Source organism: Coffea arabica, chromosome 1e (assembly GCF_036785885.1).
Source record: "Coffea arabica cultivar ET-39 chromosome 1e, Coffea Arabica ET-39 HiFi, whole genome shotgun sequence".
In the NCBI taxonomy this organism is placed as follows: Eukaryota; Viridiplantae; Streptophyta; class Magnoliopsida; order Gentianales; family Rubiaceae; genus Coffea; species Coffea arabica.
Window position 1 is genome coordinate 41,525,802 of NC_092311.1, and position 16,676 is coordinate 41,542,477.

Genomic DNA, 16,676 nt, shown 5'->3' on the forward strand with positions numbered 1-16,676 from the left:
ATATCCATAGTTAATATATGCATATACATGATAGATTAGGTGAAATTTAGGTGTATTAACAATTATCCAATAAGCACTAATTAGAAAAATCCCTTTGAAATAGCCAAAATTTGTCGAGATCTTGCCTTGGTCTAATGGTTAATGTCAGAGACTCCAAGACTAAAGGTGCTGCTAATATTAAAGTTTAATTCCAGCAATTGTGAGTTAATTTGAATTTGAATTTGTTTGTAATTTCATTCAAATACATAATTTAATGACACCGTATAATAACGCAACAAACGACTTTCCATTAATAGTTAAGCTTAAAATGAAAACTTCACTCAAAAAATCTAGGAGAGGGCTTAAAGAAACCAGTGGGACTTACTTCACCTTTATAGTTTTATCAGCCGAGTAGACCAGTGATTAATGAAATATTGACACGAGCAAAAGTGTAGGACATTTATTTTGTTTTTTACTTTAATATATTTTTAATTTTCTTTACCATTTTTAAAACGAGTTGGCCAATGGGTGCCCATTTTGTTAAGAGGAACCTGAAATGATGGTTTTTTTTTTCCAGAAAGGTGTAGCTAATTTGAAAGAGTGTCTAAATGCAAAGGAGTGCTTTAATTGTGATTGCATGTTTCATAAAATTTCTCACTTTAGTTCCTTTATATCAGCATTTGTTCTAAACCAAAAAAAAAAAAATTCTTCGAAGACAAGATGCTCATGCAAATGCCAAATCAAATGAAATATTCGCAACCCTTAAGTTATTTAATGGTGACATATCAAAGAAAAAAACCATGGCTCGAAAAAACGCTCTTATTAACCATTTCTTAAATTTTACACAAAATGTAAGCATAGAATAGATCTTGTGCATCAAAATCCAAACTGGGTTGTCCGGTCTGATTAGCTGAATACAAACTGACTATAGCATCAGTCCGGTTGTATATAGAGCCTGCAAAAAAAAAAAAAAAGAAAAAGAAAAATCGATCAAACCCTATTATCAGTAAGAAATAGACAATTGAACCAGTCAACCTCGATCACAAAGCTTTTTTTTTTCATAATTTGGTATATGATAGGGTATTAATTGTTAGTAATTTTATCGTTAATTTTCCTCTTTATCCTTGCCAAATATTGTTTTAATTGTCAATATATATTTATATTTGGTATTTGGATATAATTTCAGAAAGTGAAGCAGAAAAGTGCTAAAAGGGGACCTTCTTGAGAAGATTTCTCCACACGTGAAAGCTTCTAAAAGCTTTCCACCATCAGCCCAAATTGTGCAAACCAACGGAATTGCTGATGAACGGAATTGCTGATGAAGAATTGAATTGATATGATGAAATCCACTAGCAATAAGAAATCAAAGCGGGGACCACGTAGAAAGTTTGTTCTTATTGTGGGAGATATACTCATTAGTCAAGGTGTTGGCTTTGATGATTGAGCTTTTCCACTTAGCTTCCTACGGAATTGCTGATGAAGAATTGAATTGATATGATGAAATCCACTAGCAATAAGAAATCAAAGCGGGGACCACGTAGAAAGTTTGTTCTTATTGTGGGAGATATACTCATTAGTCAAGGTGTTGGCTTTGATGATTGAGCTTTTCCACTTAGCTTCCTACGTCACTAGTTCTCTTAGGAAACTAGTGCTAAAATAAAATAAGGGAAAGGCACTAGACGAGTGCTATATAAGACATTAGATTAGTTTCTCTCTACGGAGAGGAAGATAGGTAGTTTTAGTCATAAAATAGGATTTTGTTCTTTCATGCTTTGTGTGGTGTGAAGATCTCTTCAGTTGGTTTGTTTTGTATTTTTCTTCCGTCTCTTCCTTTAGACTAGTTTCTTTCATGAAACTAGTTCTATTTCATTAGATTACGGAAAATCAAATTTTCATTTTCAGTTACTAGCAAGAGTTATTTATGTCTTCGAATTCAATTAAATTGCGTGGGAATTTTCTTATGAGGCGTGGCTAATCTTCTCCTCTAGTCAAGGATCAATGCGAAGACGCAGTCCCAAATATCTGTGAGATCTAATTAATTTTACGTGTTCCTTAATTTATTAATACTTGCATGTTTTCTATTTTAATTTCCATGGGATTATTTTGTTAATTGGATATCAAGGGCCCGATGTGCAATTTGACTTATTAATCTCTTGTCAAATTAATCAATTAAATCCGTAATTGTTTAGTTGATTAATATTAGTGACAACTAGTATTTTCACATACTAGGGGGACATGCAATCTGATTTAAATAACCCTCGTAGCGTGTTATTAATTTGGGTTAGGCTTTTCTAGTTTTTAATGCAATTAGGAAATTAATTCCTACGGTCGTACCTAGGAGTATTTCCTGGTTAGGGGTAATCAACGGTCGTACCTTGGTTATCAATAAATTAAGGAAAAGCTGGTCGTTAGAGTTTATCGGCGACTATAACTAACCTGTTAATAAAATTAAGTGAACCTTCTTTGCATCAATGGTCGGATGAATGGACTGTGTCTGCGTAGTTGTATCCTTGGCTAGAATTTATTTATCATTTATTTAATTGCTATTTACAATTGTATTAATTAATTATTTATTTTTGGTTAAATTATTTAATTATTTTTAGTTAAATTGTTTAATTATTTTTAGTTTATTTCTGATAAAAATCCCCCGTGTCCCGAACTTGAAAGGAATCAAATTTTTCCCAGTCCCTGTGGATTCGACCCTACTCACTACTATACACAGAAAATTTATTTTTCTCGAGTAGGTATTTATTATTGCACAGGCTCGACACCTGTCAATTTTTGGCGCCGTTGCCGGGGACTGGCGTTAATCATTTGTTTCTTTTTAAGTTCATTTTTTTTTGGTATTTTTCTAGTTTATGCCTCGCTCTTCTCGTACAGGTGAATTAATTTTCGACCCTGAAATAGAGAAGATCGCGCGTAGAACGAGGAAAGAAACCAGGCGGCTCAGGGAGGAGCAATACGATATTGCACCTCAGGAACTTGATCCAGAGGTTGAGCCGACAAATTTGTCTGGTGACAATTCAAGTGATTCAGACCAAGAGGAAGTCACTATGGCAAATGCACGAACACTAAGGGAGTTGGCTGCTCCTGATTTAAATCAGCAGCCCTTGTGCATTACTTTTCCACATTTAAATGATGACACTCCCTTTGAACTAAAATCTGGTCTAATTCATCTCTTGCCATCTTTTCATGGTCTACCAGGTGAGGAGCCCTACAAGCACTTGCAAGAGTTTGACGTCGTTTGCAACAGTATGAAGCCTTCGGGAATTACTGAAGAGCAAATAAAGATGAGGGCCTTCCCCTTCTCTTTGAAGGACTCCGCGAAAGACTGGCTCTACTACCTACCGCCTGGTAGTATCACCACGTGGGACCAATTGAAGAAAAAATTCTTGGACAAGTACTTTCCGGCATCTCGAGCTGCAAGCCTAAGGAAGGAGATATGTGGCATCAAACAACACCCAAGCGAGTCTCTCTATGAGTACTGGGAGAGGTTTAAGAAACTGTGCACCAAATGCCCTCAACATCAGATAAGTGAGCAACTGCTCATCCAATATTTCTATGAGGGATTACTTTTCAGGGACAGAAGTATAATCGATGCTGTAAGTGGAGGAGCGTTGGTGAACAAAACTCCTCGAGGAGCCTGGGAGTTGATTGAAGGGATGGCTGAGAACTCACAGCAGTTTGGTTCAAGAGAGGACATCCCGACGCGTAGGGTGAATGAGGTAGAAACATCCTCTATTCAACAGCAACTCTCCGAATTGACATCTTTTGTGCGACAACTAGCTGTGGGGAATACATCGCAAGCCAAAGTGTGCGGGGTATGCACTGCCGTGGGTCATCCTACGGAAATGTGTCCATTGGTTCAAGAAGAAACTGCTGAACAGGTGAACATGGCTGGCCACGCGCCCGCGCCAAGAAAGCCGTACGACCCATACTCAAGTACCTACAATCCTGGTTGGAGGGATCACCCCAACCTTAGTTATGGAGGAAATAGGCAGTCTAACTTTGTGCCAAATAGATAGCAAGGACACCAACAGCAGTATCATCATCGCCCACCACCACCACCACCACTTTCAAACTCAAGTCCGTCCATGGAAGAGATGATGAAGCAATTACTTGCTAATCAACAAAAGACGGATTCAGACTTGCAAAGTATGAGGAATCAACTGGGACAGGTGCAATCATTGCAAAATCAAATGAATCAAATGGTTATAACAATCAACCGGTTGGAGTCCCAAGTTCAAGGAAAGTTGCCATCTCAACCTGAGGCAAATCCAAAGAATGTAAGCGCAATGACCTTAAGGAGTGGCAAGGAAGTTCAAGGACCCGAACCGGTGATTCCTAAAGACAAGGACGAGGAACGGATTGAGAAAGAATTGGAAGAGGAGGGCACAGACAACAAAAATGCAAAGGTACCCTCGAACCCAATTCCTACAACTAAAACTAATCCACCTCCCTTTCCTAGCAGGTTAGAGAAACCAAAGAAGCAAGACAAGGAAAAAGAGGTCTTGGAGATCTTTCGCAAGGTGGAGATCAACATACCCCTGCTGGATGCGATTAAACAAGTACCCAGGTACGCAAAATTTTTGAGGGACCTGTGTGCCAACCGCAAGCGGTTGAAGGGGGATGAACGAGTTATAGTTGGGGAGAATGTTTCAGCAATTCTACAAAGGAAACTTTCACCAAAATGCGGAGATCCAGGTATGTTTACTATTCCTTGTAGGATAGGTAATACTTTGATTGGAAAGGCCATGTTAGACCTGGGAGCCTCAATTAATGTCATGCCAAAGTCCATTAATGCTTCCTTAAACTTAGGCCCTTTGAAAGAGACTGGGATAATAATCCAATTAGCTGACAGGACCAATGCATACCCTGACGGATTGATTGAAGATGTTTTGGTAAAAATTAACGAATTGGTTTTTCCAGCTGATTTTTATGTGCTCGACATGGAGGATGAACACTCTCGTGATCCGTCACCTTTGTTGTTAGGTAGACCCTTTTTGAGCACAGCCCGAACCAAAATTGATGTTAATAAAGGTACTTTGTCTATGGAATTTGATGGTGAGATTGTTCACTTTAACATCTTTGAGACCATGAAATATCCATCCGATTCAAATATTGGCTCTGTTTTCTCGGTAAATGTTATTGACCATGCTATACAGGAGGTTTTTGAAATTGAAGGCAGGGATGAACTAGAGGTCGTCCTGACCAGGCACTTTGAGTCCGAAACGACCTCTAGGGTAGAGTTGAGTGAAGAGCTTAAATGCGTGATTGGATCGTTGCAAACATTACCAACCACGAAGACAAGGTATGATCTTGCACCGATTTTCATACCCGAACCTCACCAAAGGTTACTTCCATCTGTGGTGCAGGCACCTGTCTTGGAACTAAAACCACTGCCGAAACACCTAAAGTATGTATACTTAGGTGAAGGGGAGACACTTCCAGTGATCATCTCCGCGGGTTTATCAAAGGTTCAAGAAGAGAAACTACTTCGAGTTCTTAGGGAACATAAGCAGGCGATAGGATGGACCATCACCGACATCAAGGGAATTAGCCCTGCGGTGTGTATGCACCGAATTCGACTCGAGGAGAATGCTAAACCCGTACGGCAAGCTCAACGGAGATTAAATCCTCTCATGATGGAGGTCGTAAAGAAAGAGATTTTAAAATTGCTGGACGTTGGAATTATATTTGCAATATTAGATAGCCCGTGGGTAAGTCCAGTACAGGTGGTCCCGAAGAAGGCAGGGGTGACAGTGGAATCAAACCAAGAGGGTGAGCTCGTACCAATTCGAAAGCCCACCGGATGGCGACAGTGTATCGATTACCGAAAGCTAAATGCCGTCACGAAAAAGGACCATTTTCCCCTCCCTTTCATTGATCAGATGGTGGAGCGATTAGCATGTCGAGCTTACTATTGTTTCTTGGATGGATTTTCAGGTTATTTTCAAATTGCCATCGCACCCGAAGACCAAGAGAAGACTACTTTCACCTGCCCATTTGGAACATTTGCATACCGAAGGATGCCATTTGGATTGTGCAATGCACCTGCTACCTTCCAAAGATACATGGTAAGTATCTTTTCAGAATATGTTGAGAAGATTATTAAGGTTTTCATGGACGATTTCAGTGTATATGGTGAAAGTTTTGAAAACTGTCTAGATAACCTGAAATTGATCTTAGTAAGGTGTATAGAAACTAATCTCGTGCTTAATTGGGAAAAATGTCATTTTATGGTTGAACACGGGATAGTTTTGGGTCATGTTGTATCATCTACAGGTATTGAGGTTGATAAGGCAAAAATAGATGTTATATCTACTTTACCTTACCCCGCGAGTGTGCGGGAAGTTCGTTCCTTCTTGGGTCACGCAGGTTTCTATAGAAGGTTCATCAAGGATTTCTCGAAAATTGGAGCACCCTTATTCCAACTTTTACAAAAAGATGTATCCTTCGAATTCGATGAAACATGTAAGGAGGCATTTGATAAGTTAAAGGAGTTATTGACCTCCTCACCTATTATCCAACCCCCTGACTGGAACCTCCCATTTGAGATCATGTGCGACGCCAGTGACTATGCAGTTGGTGCGGTATTGGGTCAAAGAGTGGGAAAGGCAGCCCATGCTATCTACTACGCATCTCGAGCCTTGAACGGAGCTCAATTGAACTATTCAACCATCGAAAAGGAGCTTTTAGCAGTTGTTTTTGCCTTAGAGAAATTTCGGTCTTATTTACTTGGTGCTAAAGTTATTATTTTTTCTGATCATGCAGCTTTGCGGTATCTGTTAACCAAGAAAGAGGTAAAATCGCGATTAATACGGTAGATATTGTTGCTACAAGAGTTCAATCTGGAGATCCGAGATAAGAAAGGGGCGGAGAATCTGGTAGCAGATCACTTGAGTCGAGTACAAGTCACCGAAGATGACATCCCATTGAGAGAAGCATTCCCCGAGGAGCATTTATTTTCTATTAATTCATCTTTGCCTTGGTATGCAGATATTGTTAATTTTCTAGTCACTGACAAATTTCCTACAGGATGGCCTAAGGCAAAGAGAGACAAGTTGAGGAGCAATGCAAAGTTCTACATTTGGGATGATCCTTACCTCTGGAAGCGGGGTGCCGATCAAATCATCCGTAGATGTGTAAGTGAAGTTGAATTTCAATCTATTATAGCCTATTGTCACTCTTTTGCATGTGAAGGTCATTTTGGACCGAAGAGAACGGCTCGTAAGGTGCTAGAGAGTGGATTCTATTGGCCAACTCTATTCAAGAATGCCTACTCATTTTGTAAGTCATGTGATAAGTGTCAAAGAGTGAGTAATATCTCTCGTAGGGATCAAATGACTCAAACCCCAATGATTTTTGTTGAAATTTTTGACGTTTGGGGCATTGATTTTATGGGTCCTTTTCCTTCGTCCTTTGGTTTTTTGTATATATTGCTTGCTGTAGATTATGTTTCGAAGTGGATAGAAGCAAAGGCCACTCGCACTAATGATTCCAAAGTGGTTGCAGAATTCATTAAGTCTAATATTTTTGTCCGCTTTGGGATGCCGCGAGCAATTGTAAGTGATCGGGGTACTCATTTCTGTAACAAGACAATTGCTGCAGTTTTTAGGAGATACGGTGTCTTGCACAAAGTCTCTACATCCTACCATCCTCAGACAAATGGTCAGGCGGAAGCATCGAACCGAGAGATCAAATCAATTCTAGAAAAGATGGTCCGACCCGATAGGAAAGATTGGAGTATGAGACTAGAGGATGCACTATGGGCATATAGGACGGCATACAAGACACCCATTGGCATGTCCCCTTACCGATTGGTATTTGGAAAGCCATGTCATCTCCCGGTCGAGTTTGAGCATAGAGCATTTTGGGCGGTCAAACAATGCAACATGGATATCGAGGAAGGCGGAATTCAAAGAAAGTTACAATTACTAGAGTTGGAAGAAATCCGAAATGAAGCATACGAGAATGTAGTGATCTATAAGGAGAAGAATCGGATCTTTCATGACCAACAGATCTCTAGGAAGACATTCGTCTGCGGGCAAAAAGTTTTACTATACCACTCCAAATTGAAACTATTTCCAGGTAAATTACGTTCTCGTTGGATTGGCCCTTTTGTTGTGACTAATGTCTTTCATTATGGTGCAGTAGAGAACCAAAGTTTGAAAACGGAGAAGAAATTTGTGGTGAATGGTCACCGTTTCAAGCCGTATTATGAAGGATTTCCAATTGAACGGGTGGAAATGATACAACTGGAAGACCCGATTTGCTTAGTTTAAGCAAATTCTAGACTCCGTCTAGCCAAAGACGTTAAAGAAAGGCGCTTTTGGGAGGCAACCCAATTTTTTTTATTTTGACAGGTGATCATGGCGTGCCCGTGCGAAGAGGGCACGCATTAATCTTACAAGTTCCAATTTCAAGGTCAGAGGATGTTTCTAAAACATGGCATGCCCACGCCATGTTGGTAAAATCTCAACATTACGAAGTGGAATCTTGGCGTGCCCGCGCGGAGAGGGCACGCGTTAATGTTCAAAAACTGATTCTCAAGTCAGAGAATGCTTTCTAATCTTGGCGTGCCCACGCCATGTTTGACGAACTAAAAAAAAAAATTCAAATTTTTGCAATAAAAAAAAAAATCAAAAAAATCAAAAAACAATTACTTCCTTTCTTAACATTCGATTAGTTTTTCAGCAATTCAATTTCTGAATTTAAAAAAAAAAAAAAATGTAAGACCAAAAACTCTATTTTTTTTTTCTTTTTCTTTCTTTCTTTCTTTTTCTTTTCTTTCTTTCCTTTCTTTCTTTCTTCTTCTTCCCCGATTCCTTCTTCTTCCTCGCACACTCCGCCTCGTTCTTTTCTCCTTGCGCGACCTCCACTTGCGCGAGTCACCACCAGCCCACGTCCACCAGCAGCTCGCCTCCTCTTCTCTCTCTCTGCTTGGTTCTCTACCACCACAATCCTCCTTCTTTGCCGCAACCCACAGACTGCCGCCACCGTCCCTCTCTTCCACTCTGCTCGCCGCTAACTCTGCCCACTGCACCTTCAACACTGCCAACCTCCAGCTCAGCTCACCTGACCTCTGCTGCTGCTGCCATCGCCGCAACTTCAAGCTCCATCTTCACAGTCGCACCTCCCTCAGCTCATCTCTCTCTCATCCAGTCTTCGCGCAGCTCCTCCTCCCAGCCCATAGCCGCAGCCGACTGCCTCCTGAAACCCACGGCAGTCCAGCTCTCTACCCCCAACCAGCTCAGCTCCACCGTCCGCCAGCTTGAGCTAGCTCTCGCTAGCTAGCGCGCCTCCACCTGCGCGCACCACACCAGCCGCAACCGAAGCTGCTGCCTCCCTCGCGCAAGCTTCACCACCTCTTGTCGCTGCTGCACCGTCTCTTCTCCCTCTCCTTGCGCGACTACCACACTCCACCTACACAGACAGCCAGCAAACACCACCTGCCAATTTTTGACAGGTGAAGGTATTGCTATTTCTCCATCGATTAGTACTGTCCAGGATCTGTATTGCTGGAATTTGCATTTTTTTTTCTCTTGGGTCTTCTGATGGATAAAAGCAGGACGTGACTTGGGCATTTTCTGGGGTTAATTTTGGGTGGAATTAATTTTATTTGCTGCTCCATTTGCGGATATTTTCTGGTGTTCATTACATTGCTGAATAGAGTTTGGGTTTTAACTACTTGAGGCTTTTATTTCATCTGTGGGGATTAAATTTGACGTCTCTTGTGCCAGTTCATTTGTTTGAGAATTGTTGGGGGTGATTTGAGAGTTACTTGTCACTTGGCCCCGTTTTAATTTCTGCTATTTTGTGATCCTGATTGGTGTGTTTGGATTTAGCAGTGCTTTGGGCGGGTCATTTGAGTTGTTTCTTATTTGTGGGTAGCTCCTTCCTGCATTTGTTTGTTGATTTGAATGGTTATTGGGGTTGGTTGAGTGTGTAATTAACTGTCCAATTGGAGACAGTTATTGAGATTTTGAGTGGTATTGTGTCTAATTGCTGAAATTTGATGATTTATTTAGACATTAACACTGCTCATAGTTTGTTCGAGTGAAATTAGTTGGATGTCCTTTGCCCGTTAAATTTAATTGTTTGGAATTGTTTTCGGGCATTGATTGAATTGGTGGGCATTAATTGGGTCTCAAATTGACTAATAGAGAGGCCACAGTGATTATTACAATTGTTATTGCTTTGAATTTGTTGGTTCTAAATTTTGTTGAGAATTGTTGTCTGTTGTTGATTTGAGTGACATTTGGAGAAATGGTGAAACCCAAATCCTCTTCTAAGTCTAGAACACCCCGAAAATAAATACCTACTCGAGAAAAATAAATTTTCTGTGTATAGTAGTGAGTAGGGTCGAATCCACAGGGACTGGGAAAAATTTGATTCCTTTCAAGTTCGGGACACGGGGGATTTTTATCAGAAATAAACTAAAAATAATTAAACAATTTAACTAAAAATAATTAAATAATTTAACCAAAAATAAATAATTAATTAATACAATTGTAAATAGCAATTAAATAAATGATAAATAAATTCTAGCCAAGGATACAACTACGCAGACACAGTCCATTCATCCGATCATTGATGCAAAGAAGGTTCACTTAATTTTATTAACAGGTTAGTTATAGTCGCCGATAAACTCTAACGACCAGCTTTTCCTTAATTTATTGATAACCAAGGTACGACCGTTGATTACCCCTAACCAGGAAATACTCCTAGGTACGACCGTAGGAATTAATTTCCTAATTGCATTAAAAACTAGAAAAGCCTAACCCAAATTAATAACACGCTACGAGGGTTATTTAAATCAGAATGCATGTCCCCCTAGTATGTGAAAATACTAGTTGTCACTAATATTAATCAACTAAACAATTACGGATTTAATTGATTAATTTGACAAGAGATTAATAAGTCAAATTGCACATCGGGCCCTTGATATCCAATTAACAAAATAATCCCATGGAAATTAAAATAGAAAACATGCAAATATTAATAAATTAAGGAACACGTAAAATTAATTAGATCTCACAGATATTTGGGACTGCGTCTTCGCATTGATCCTTGACTAGAGGAGAAGATTAGCCACGCCTCATAAGAAAATTCCCACGCAATTTAATTGAATTCGAAGACATAAATAACTCTTGCTAGTAACTGAAAATGAAAATTTGATTCTCCGTAATCTAATGAAATAGAACTAGTTTCATGAAAGAAACTAGTCTAAAGGAAGAGACGGAAGAAAAATACAAAACAAACCAACTGAAGAGATCTTCACACCACACAAAACATGAAAGAACAAAATCCTATTTTATGACTAAAACTACCTATCTTCCTCTCCGTAGAGAGAAACTAATCTAATGTCTTATATAGCACTCGTCTAGTGCCTTTCCCTTATTTTATTTTAGCACTAGTTTCCTAAGAGAACTAGTGACGTAGGAAGCTAAGTGGAAAATCTCAATCATCAAAGCCAACACCTTGACTAATGAGTATATCTCCCACAATAAGAACAAACTTTCTACGTGGTCCCCGCTTTGATTTCTTATTGCTAGTGGATTTCATCATATCAATTCAATTCTTCATCAGCAATTCCGTAGGAAGCTAAGTGGAAAAGCTCAATCATCAAAGCCAACACCTTGACTAATGAGTATATCTCCCACAATAAGAACAAACTTTCTACGTGGTCCCCGCTTTGATTTCTTATTGCTAGTGGATTTCATCATATCAATTCAATTCTTCATCAGCAATTCCGTTTATCAGCAATTCCGTTGGTTTGCACAATTTGGGCTGATGGTGGAAAGCTTTTAGAAGCTTTCACGTGTGGAGAAATCTTCTAAAAAAGGTCCCCTTTTAGCACTTTTCTGCTTCACTTTCTGAAATTATATCCAAATACCAAATATAAATATATATTGACAATTAAAACAATATTTGGCAAGGATAAAGAGGAAAATTAACGATAAAATTACTAACAATTAATACCCTATCAATTCCCCCCACACTTAAATCATGCTTGTCCTCAAGTATGGGAACACTAAACTCCAGATGCGAGTTCAAAAACTGGAGGCTCAGGTAACAAATATTGATGTTAATGTGCATAGCATGGCACAGAATTTGGCGGCGTTTATGCACCACGCAGGTGTTGAACCTCAACTTCCGCCTAACCCGCCACTGTCTTGACAACTTCAGGGGAGTTTCGTTGCCCTTCTTCTTACTTTTACTGTTTAATTGTCACATTGAGGGCAATGTGTGCTTTAAGTGTGGGGGGAGATTTGGATTTGATTGGAGTTTCTTTAAATTGTTGCTTTTCTTATTGTTGTCTTGATGAATAAATGTGGCAACTCACTCTTCTATTGCTGGTTGTGATTTATCCTATGAATTTTGTTTAGATGGCAAGTAAAAGCATATTACCTTGGTGAATATCATGAGTTTAATGACTTGATGCAAATTATGGTTAAATTGTTTAGGCAATATAAATATTTTACTAGCAATTGTTGTGTGGATTGGGCAATTGTTGATCTTAGTTCTCCATATTAGGAGATGACGTGGGCCATGATCTTTAAATATTTGGTTTTCTGGTGCTTTAATTGTGATTAATAAATGACTCTACTCCGCTAGTGCCGTCACCCAGTAACCGGGAGTCTTCACCACAAGTGTCGACTTTCGCGTCAAAAAGTGGCGATATCTATGAGTAGGTAGTCCTGAAGCTGTGAAAAGTTGAGTAACTGGTCTCTTTCATCTAAAAATGTCAGAGTTCACGTCAAAAGACTTGAATAGCTTGGGACTGAGCATTTATTGAAAAAAAAAATTAATTATTATCATAAAAAAAAAAAAAGAGAGAAGAAAATAATAAGTAAGCTTATGATCATGTTGGCCTGCCGATCCTTGTTCTTCAATGTTGAGATTTTGATTTTCAGTTGACCCAATTGCTAACTTTTGCTAGTTTAATATTTTGATTTCTTAGACGAGTTAGCTATGAATTGGACGAGTCTATGATTTCAGGAGCTAACCGGGAGAAATATGTCTTGACACTTAGCCACTAAAACTTGATTTTGGGATAAGCGTAGCTTGGCAGTAAATGAAATGAGAGTTAGCCATTGTTGAGTTTAGTGTTCCCATACTTGAGGACAAGCATGATTTAAGTGTGGGGGGAATTGATAGGGTATTAATTGTTAGTAATTTTATCGTTAATTTTCCTCTTTATCCTTGCCAAATATTGTTTTAATTGTCAATATATATTTATATTTGGTATTTGGATATAATTTCAGAAAGTGAAGCAGAAAAGTGCTAAAAGGGGACCTTCTTGAGAAGATTTCTCCACACGTGAAAGCTTCTAAAAGCTTTCCACCATCAGCCCAAATTGTGCAAACCAACGGAATTGCTGATAAACGGAATTGCTGATGAAGAATTGAATTGATATGATGAAATCCACTAGCAATAAGAAATCAAAACGGGGACCACGTAGAAAGTTTGTTCTTATTGTGGGAGATATACTCATTAGTCAAGGTGTTGGCTTTGATGATTGAGCTTTTCCACTTAGCTTCCTACGGAATTGCTGATGAAGAATTGAATTGATATGATGAAATCCACTAGCAATAAGAAATCAAAGCGGGGACCACGTAGAAAGTTTGTTCTTATTGTGGGAGATATACTCATTAGTCAAGGTGTTGGCTTTGATGATTGAACTTTTCCACTTAGCTTCCTACGTCACTAGTTCTCTTAGGAAACTAGTGCTAAAATAAAATAAGGGAAAGGCACTAGACGAGTGCTATATAAGACATTAGATTAGTTTCTCTCTACGGAGAGGAAGATAGGTAGTTTTAGTCATAAAATAGGATTTTGTTCTTTCATGTTTTGTGTGGTGTGAAGATCTCTTCAGTTGGTTTGTTTTGTATTTTTCTTCCGTCTCTTCCTTTAGACTAGTTTCTTTCATGAAACTAGTTCTATTTCATTAGATTACGGAGAATCAAATTTTCATTTTCAGTTACTAGCAAGAGTTATTTATGTCTTCGAATTCAATTAAATTGCGTGGGAATTTTCTTATGAGGCGTGGCTAATCTTCTCCTCTAGTCAAGGATCAATGCGAAGACGCAGTCCCAAATATCTGTGAGATCTAATTAATTTTACGTGTTCCTTAATTTATTAATATTTGCATGTTTTCTATTTTAATTTCCATGGGATTATTTTGTTAATTGGATATCAAGGGCCCGATGTGTAATTTGACTTATTAATCTCTTGTCAAATTAATCAATTAAATCCGTAATTGTTTAGTTGATTAATATTAGTGACAACTAGTATTTTCACATACTAGGGGGACATGCATTCTGATTTAAATAACCCTCGTAGCGTGTTATTAATTTGGGTTAGGCTTTTCTAGTTTTTAATGCAATTAGGAAATTAATTCCTACGGTCGTACCTAGGAGTATTTCCTGGTTAGGGGTAATCAACGGTCGTACCTTGGTTATCAATAAATTAAGGAAAAGCTGGTCGTTAGAGTTTATCGGCGACTATAACTAACCTGTTAATAAAATTAAGTGAACCTTCTTTGCATCAATGATCGGATGAATGGACTGTGTCTGCGTAGTTGTATCCTTGGCTAGAATTTATTTATCATTTATTTAATTGCTATTTACAATTGTATTAATTAATTATTTATTTTTGGTTAAATTATTTAATTATTTTTAGTTAAATTGTTTAATTATTTTTAGTTTATTTCTGATAAAAATCCCCCGTGTCCCGAACTTGAAAGGAATCAAATTTTTCCCAGTCCCTGTGGATTCGACCCTACTCACTACTATACACAGAAAATTTATTTTTCTCGAGTAGGTATTTATTATTCCACAGGCTCGACACCTGTCAGTATAATTTAGATTTATAAATATTAAAATAAATTAAAAGGTTGAACCTTTGACCTGCACATTGGAACAATGGTTGTTCTTCTCTTTTCCGTACCTTCAACCATGCACTCCTTTTCCTGCTCTTCCAAACCAATACACTGGATGTTAAGCATAGCAGAGCTGTATGCGAGTCCTTCAAAACCACAAAGAAAAAGGCAGCCTATCCCGAAGCAAGGGCGCCGGTGACAGCACAGTACAGCATAGAGATTATGGTAACATAGATACTAACATAATAAATGTCGATTTTAATATAACAAGATGAAAAAATCCTACAAATTTTTTAGCACAAATTTCACAATAAGAGAGAAACTTTCTTGTGCCTTTACATGTTGTTGTTATGTTAGTATTTGTGTCTATTGTTTCTGTTTCAGTACCTACATTTATTTTTGTAATATTTGCACTATACCCTGGAGGCTTCTGATCCTCCTTTCCCCGCTTATTGAGCCAAGGAATCTTTTCGGACTACACTGTGGATGCCAAGATTGGCAACATGGCATGGCAATTGATCCGGATGTTGACTGCCCTAACTATTATGGCACCACCTTGTTTCATCTCCCTCTCGAACGTGCATTAATATCAATCATTGGTCACTAAAATTTAATTAGAGAAAGTAATGGCGATGAACGATGCTTTATTTAAAAATTAATTAGATAAAGTATCACCCACTTTTATTTCTCGATGATAAATGGTTGATTTTAGTACATCACGTTGACGATGTCAACTTCTATTATACTGAAAAATATTTAGAAACAGTAAGATACAAGCTTGGTGATAAAGTGATAAAGCTTTTCCACAATTGCGGCTTAATCATCATTTTACATGACGCCTTTTGGGTTGTTTATCCTAGGAATAGCGATAAACTTGTAAATTATATAGGTTGACCCAAGCATATGGGTTCAGAGATATTCGACATTATCGACATATTCAAACATATGGGTCCTTTTTATCCCACAAATTGCTCTTTATGCAAAACCTAGACAATGGTTTGATAGCTGGTGTATCGAAATCTAATGTACACTTGTGATAAAACAGGCATAAATCTTATTTAACTTTTTTTTCCTGCTAAATCTTTATTTTTATTGTTGATATTGATAACCTGCAGGTTCTTCAAAGACAGTAGACATTCTTGAAGGGCTGTAGATGTATTTCCTTTTCCATCTATTAGCAAGCAAATGTCCAAGGCAAACTTGAATATTGCTTGTATGTGGGCGGAACTTCTGATTCCAACTTGTAGTGAAGGAAGGCTAAACCCTCTCTCTCTCTCTCTCTCTCTCTCTCTCTCTCTCTCTCTCTCTCTCTCTCTCTCTCTCTCTCTCTCTCTCGATTATAGAAAAACAATTATTTTTCATTCTATATTCTAATAGAAATCAAATTGACACAATATAATAAATTCAATGAACAAATGTTCCCATCGTTTGTCATTCTTCATTCAAAGTCGCAATGCATCATTGTTAGGATTAGCTCCCCTTTCACCAAGGATTTGATTATTTTGATTGGGCTTATGTATTTATTTACTCACATAAAATGGGCTGTCATACCCTAAACGAAGTGCCACGGAAACATAGCACCAAAACCCAAAATCAGATTTTAAATATCGTGAAATTATGAAGTAATATGTTATGATGTTAGCCATTAGACATAATGTTATCTGTTTGTATGACAGATGCTTAACAGGTTTTGGTTGTAAGGGCCTCTAGGCACTGTTTTCTGAAAGAGCAAAGTTGAGTTGGGAATATGTAGAGAGTGCCTTTTATAAAATTGAAATCTAAAATCTGAATTCTGAAATTCAAAATCTGA

At 38.2% G+C, this 16,676-nt stretch overlaps 1 protein-coding gene, 1 long non-coding RNA gene and 1 other non-coding gene across 3 annotated transcripts; 2 read left to right on the forward strand and 1 right to left on the reverse strand.

Moving 5' to 3' along the window:
- The first annotated feature begins 2,837 nt into the window (after positions 1 to 2,837).
- On the forward strand, positions 2,838 to 4,004 carry LOC140017535 (uncharacterized). The gene has a single exon (XM_072071488.1). The coding sequence runs from the start codon at positions 2,838 to 2,840 to the stop codon at positions 4,002 to 4,004; it is 1,167 nt and encodes a 388-aa protein (XP_071927589.1).
- Positions 3,405 to 3,511, reverse strand: LOC113719260 (small nucleolar RNA R71). The gene has a single exon (XR_003454804.2). It is a non-coding gene; the product is annotated as a small nucleolar RNA R71 (small nucleolar RNA).
- A 4,766-nt stretch (positions 4,005 to 8,770) lies between the features above and the next one.
- LOC140009853 (uncharacterized) lies at positions 8,771 to 13,988 on the forward strand. Its single transcript, XR_011817253.1, has 2 exons — positions 8,771 to 9,454; positions 13,251 to 13,988. It is a non-coding gene; the product is annotated as an uncharacterized lncRNA (long non-coding RNA).
- The last annotated feature ends 2,688 nt before the right edge of the window (positions 13,989 to 16,676 follow it).

Coding starts and splice junctions, on each gene's coding strand:
- LOC140017535 (XM_072071488.1), top strand. CDS start 2,838: ATGCCTCGCTCTTCTCGTACAGGTGAATTAATTTTCGACCCTGAAATA.